The sequence below is a fragment of the Gekko japonicus genome, unplaced genomic scaffold (assembly GCF_001447785.1).
Source record: "Gekko japonicus isolate JY-2015 unplaced genomic scaffold, Gekko_japonicus_V1.1 scaffold1159, whole genome shotgun sequence".
NCBI lineage: Eukaryota > Metazoa > Chordata > Lepidosauria > Squamata > Gekkonidae > Gekko > Gekko japonicus.
Genome location: NW_015160245.1, coordinates 590,058 through 595,421, shown reverse-complemented (window position 1 = coordinate 595,421; position 5,364 = coordinate 590,058). Strand labels below are relative to the sequence as shown.

At 55.0% G+C, this 5,364-nt stretch overlaps 1 protein-coding gene across 1 annotated transcript in view; it reads right to left on the bottom strand.

The window, feature by feature from the left end:
• Window positions 1-2,732: 2,732 nt before the first annotated feature.
• Window positions 2,733-5,364, bottom strand: part of MPZL3 (myelin protein zero like 3) — a 4,722-nt gene continuing 2,090 nt past the window's right edge. Inside the window, exons 3-4 of the mRNA XM_015413741.1 lie at window positions 4,146-4,200; window positions 2,733-3,807 (exon numbers count right to left, since the gene is read on the bottom strand). Of these exons, the coding sequence (XP_015269227.1) occupies window positions 3,781-3,807; window positions 4,146-4,200 (82 nt within the window). The 3' untranslated portion in view covers window positions 2,733-3,780. The remainder of the gene's footprint in view (window positions 3,808-4,145; window positions 4,201-5,364) is intronic.

Below are 5,364 nucleotides of genomic sequence, written 5' to 3'. Positions count from 1 at the left end.
ATTCCTGAGGTGGGAGAACTTTCAGAGAAAGGACCAGCCAGGGGCGGGGCAAGGAGGAGGTGTGCCCCAGACGGATTTAGGGTACCCCACAGAGATGATGTGTGGTTGAGAAAGTTCGCCCGCTGAGCTTCCATGGGGCCAAGGGCCTTGCAATGGACTCTCCACTGAGCAACTGGGTAGGCCCCTCACAGCGCATGGGCCGGGAGCCCCACTTCTCCCTGTGACTCACCTCCTGGTCCACAAGGAGGGTTGGGAGACCTCGCCTTTCAGCAAAGGTCTGGCTGGTCGGGAGGCCAAGGAGGGAGGGAGGAAGAGAGGAAGAGAGAGAGAGAGAGAGAGAGAGAGAGAGAATGAGAGAGAGAGAGAGAGAGAGAGAGAGAGAGAGAGAGATTGGATTTACACCCCGCCCTTCACTCAGAGTCTCAGAGCAGCTTACAAACTCCTTTCCCTTTCCCTCCCCCCAGCAGACTTGCCCAAGGTCATCCAGCAGTTGCATGTGGAGGAGGAGTGGGGAATCAAACCCGGTTCTCCCAGATTAGAGTCCGCGCACTTAACCACTGCACCAGACTGGCTTTCCTTCCCGCCAAGTCCGGGCACAAGGCAGCAACTCCTCTGCCCCCCCCCCCTCTCTTCCAGGCAGCTCATTTTGCTTGTCTGACGGCTGCAACCTTCACCACAGCTGGGTCCACACAGGGAGGCAGGCGTGAGGCAGCCCCCCAGGCTGGTCTGTTCCCCTTCTGCCAGCCCTCCCTTCACAGGCTGCAGGGGGGGGCCTTCAACACGGAGCAACCCTGGGAGCAGAGGAGAGCTCAGGCCTGGAGCAGGCCGGGGGTGAGAGGTCACAAGCAGGGCCCCGCGCCACCCACAGAGGCAGGGCAGCCACAACAAATGCCACCGGGGAGGGGGGGGCAGGCGGCAGGGCCAGGTGGGTTAAGAACCTAAGAACATAAGAGATGCCAATGTTGGATCAGGCCAAAGGCCCATCCAGTCCAACACTCTGTGTCACACAGTGGCCAGAAACACCAGTGCCATCAGGAGGTCCAGCAGTGGGGCCAGGACATTAGAAGCCCTCCCACTGTTGACCCCCCCCCAAGCACCAAGAAGACAGAGCATCACTTGCCCCAGAGCCCCTAGCTATACCTTGTGGCTAATAGCCACTGATGGACCTCTGCTCCATATGCTTATCTATATGGAGCAGGGTTTAGTTCTGGCGGGCCCCCCTACGAAGTACCCAAGCTCACCCAGTGCCTCTTCTCTTCCTTGGCCCGTGCTGGCCCCAGGAGCCAGGACAAGCAGGCCAGGAGGTAAGACAACGATGAGCCACAACCTCCCCCGTCTCTCTCTTCCTGCAGAGGCAGGGTACCTCCAGAGCAGCCCCGTGTTAGGATCTGCGAAAAGGCCCCCAGTAGCCTGTGAAAGTCAGGCAAGCTAGAAAACCTGATTTAGGCCGGGAAGCCCGATTCTAGCTGGAAAAATAAAAAGACAAGCCTCAGAGATTTTTTTTCCTTTTCTTGCAAACAGCCTCTAAGGAGCTATTGCGAAACGCAACTTCCTGTTATTCACTTTCTAGCATAGGAATAGGAATGTAATCAGAGCAGCTGGTTTCCAGCTGTTGGCTGGGAAATTGCGAAAGGAGACGAGAGGGGGAGGTGGAAATCTACCAACGGAGCTGCACAATGGGATTTATATCAGAAAAGAATGAAATCCTTCTCATTTAAACCTCATACATATATGCATACATACAGTTATTTACAGGTTGTAACCAGGTACATTATACACAAACCATATCTACTGATTAGAGGAGCATAATCCATGGAGATCTACTGGGGAGACACGGGCTTTCCAAAGGACCCAGAATACGGGACTTTCCAATGACTCAGGACTTTTGGAGCTTCGTCGGACCCTCCAAATTAGGGCAAGTTTGCATAATGCTTTATGGAAGGCATATGTCGGGGTCAGGCTGACCCGGGAGGACAGCAGTAATTGGGAGACCATCAAGTGGGGACTTTCCAGAGACCTCTTAGATACCAGGAAGTTTGCACAACACTCACCAAATAAGGGGATTTTGCACAAACAAGACACTTAGGAAGAAAGGTCATCTTGACCTAAACAGCTATAAACACCGGGAAGACCCCGATCATTAGGGAATAAATACAGCTGTTCTCAATTGATTAGAGAAACAATTTAAATGTCAAACACTTCTGATTGGTCAAGACTGATCAACAATATTGGGTAAACAGAATCAGAAAAGAGGATATAAGATAGGGAATTGATATCAGGGAGGGAGTCAAGCCCGAATCCAGAGAGAGAGAGAGAGAGAGGTGGTTCTGACCAGACAGCCCTTGTCCCGGGTCTCCAAAGGAACAGAAGCAACCTTGCCTGAAGTCAACATCAGTGGTGAGCATGTCTTAACTCTTAGAGTCAAATTGTAATAGGCAAGGGATTATTAGGAACTGTATAGAACTGTTGATTGATGCCATGTTTAAAATAAAACTTCTAAAATTGTAGAACTGTGTCTGGCTTTCTTTTCTGTTGAAAAGCAAGGGTTCCGTTACTCAATGCAGAGAAATATGCAAAGATCCCGTTGACACAAGCCAACAGCTTGAGGCCAAAAGAGAAACGGGTAACACCCGTAGGGGGCCTCGGGGGCCCTGGGAGCTAATTAAATGAAAGTACAGTGCAGGGGGTAAGTTAGAGCACTTTGGGGGCAGCCCAGGGGAGGGGCCCCAAAAGAAACATTAGGGGGCCGGGCCCCATGGGCCCCATGTTAGCTACGGGCCAGCTCCAGAGGGCGGCTGGTCCAAAAGGGCTTTGGTGTGATGCCGCTTGCCAAAACCAGAGGAGTCCCAGCAGGTCCCTGGAGCTTCCTGGGGGGGGGCTGCTTTGCCCGGCTCACCTGTGGCCCCCTCCCAAAAGGAAGCTGCTGGGCGCTCTGGGGAAGCACGACACACTAAGAATGGGCCGCCCCTCCCCCAACACACACAGCCAGCCCTCAGGTGCTCTCGCCCATTCAGACAACAGGAGCAGCAGACTCAGCTGGCACAAAGATGTTTATTGGTCCCAGGAAAGAGGGTGCCCTTCTGGCAGCTCCGCCCCACACAAGCCTGTGTGCACACAGAGCATGGGGCAGCGGTCTGGGCAGAATGCCAGGGCAGCACGGAGAAGGAGGTGCTGCTCGGAGGGAGAGTGCCAAAGCCTTCCCAGACCTCCGTCCTCCCGCCAGCACTCACCACCTGGGAGCAGAGCTTGAGCCCGGCAAGGCTTCGAGTTCAGGCGGCAATTTGCAGCTCATCTCGCGGAGCCAAGCTGCATCCACCAGAAAGAGCGGGCCCAGACGTGGCTGCGTGGCCTAAGGCGGACTGAGACCAGTGGGAAGGCCAGCCCGCTTCCCTACAGGAGCCAGCAGCGAGGGAGGGGAAGGGCACGTGGCGCCTCCTCTCCCGCCCCGCCCGGAAGGGGCGCCTGGGGCTCCCTGAGCCACCGCCTCTCTGGGTCCCTGCAGGAGCCGCCCGCCTCACCATCCCAGGCCCTGCCCAGACCTCCCCTCCTCCCTGGCCAGCAGTCCCACCAGGCGGGAGTGGAGCCGCCCAGACCAAGGACATCAGAACAAGGAAGAAGAAGCAGCGGCAGAGTCTCCATGATCACCCCCAGGTCAAGCGTCTTAGATGGTCTTGCAACAGCTTTGCCCTCGACCCAAGAGCATACGTTCAGGAGTAAACCTTCACCAGCAGGGGGAGAGAGCGTGGCCAGCTCCAAAGGCTGCCCTTGTCCGCCCCTCCGTCAGTAAGGGTCTTCCTCGTCTGTGTCCTGGATGAGAAACAACAAGACATCAAGCCAGGCAACCGTCTGGATCCTCAGAGGCACCACACAGCACAGGCTCAGCGGCAGCAGGAGGAGGAGGTGAAGGCGGAGACCGCTGTGCCAGGCAGACCTTCTGTGCTGGGATGCCCTGAGGAGCCACACCATCTGCAAAAGTGCCTCCTGCCAAGGCCCCGCTGCTGCTGCTGCTGCTGCTGCCGCCCCCCCCAAAAGGGACACGGGGCCAGGAGTGGGTCACAAGGGAAGGGGAACCCGGCCATCCTCCCTCGCCACACGCGGAGTGAGCAGGCCGCTCGACTGCACGTCAGGACCTTGCCGATGCTTACCAGGCACTGCAGGCACCTGCTGGCCAGCCTCGCCACGCAGCTCGGGTGCTCCAGTCTGCAGGGACACACAGCAGGGCAAGGGGTCAGCTCAGCAGCACCAACTCCCTGCGTGCACCCCCCCCATCACCGCCCTGCCAGGGGACTCGCGGGCAAGGCACCGGAACCCTGCTCCTGCTCCCACACTCTCCTCCCCCCTCCTCGGGAATTTTATTTTATTAATTTGATTTCTACCCCGCCCTCCCCACCGAGGCCGGCTCAGGGGGGCTCGCATAAGAAAGCAATAGATAAAACAACAGTATAAATATCAATATAAAATAGAATATAAAACAAAATATAAAATACACAACATAGTTATCTTGGAATCTTGGAAAGTCCCCCTCATCCAGTCTGACAAGCAGAGGTGGGGGGGGGGCTCCCCGCTGGCCAGGCCAGGCCAGACCACAGAGCGCTCTCTCTCTCTCTCCCTCCCTCCCTCTCGGTGGGCCCCAAAGGCTCCCCTGGGGCGGCTGTTCCATAACTCAGGGGATACTCAGCGGGGGGGGGGGAAGGAAGGGGTCAGTGCAGGACCTCCAAGGTGGAGCCACCTGTCATGCGGGAGTGTTGGGTATTACAAGTTGAAAACACTCAGTATATCTGGGGTTAAATGTTTATGTTACTCACAGGAAGTCACATGTTTCTCATCTAACCAATGTTCTTTAGCTGTAGGAATGCCCTGGAATTTTGTCCCTGATCTAGGAATTTGATTGGGACTAAAGTGTCAAGGTGTATTACCATTTTATGGCTCTTTTCCCGTCTTTGTTTGTCCCCTGGGGCGGCTGTTCCATACCTCAGGGGATACTCAGCGGGGGGGGGGAAGGAAGGGGTCAGTGCAGGACCTCCAAGGTGGAGCCACCTGTCATGCGGGAGTGTTGGGTATTACAAGTTGAAAACACTCAGTATATCTGGGGTTAAATGTTTATGTTACTCACAGGAAGTCACATGTTTCTCATCTAACCAATGTTCTTTAGCTGTAGGAATGCCCTGGAATTTTGTCCCTGATCTAGGAATTTGATTGGGACTAAAGTGTCAAGGTGTATTACCATTTTATGGCTCTTTTCCCGTCTTTGTTTGGTGTTCTTTTTTTTTATTTAATAAAGATTTTATTGGCTCCCCTAAAAAGGGGAGGTATTTCGCTTAAAAGAAAAAATGGGAAGGGTAAACAGTGGGAGACAGAGAAAGC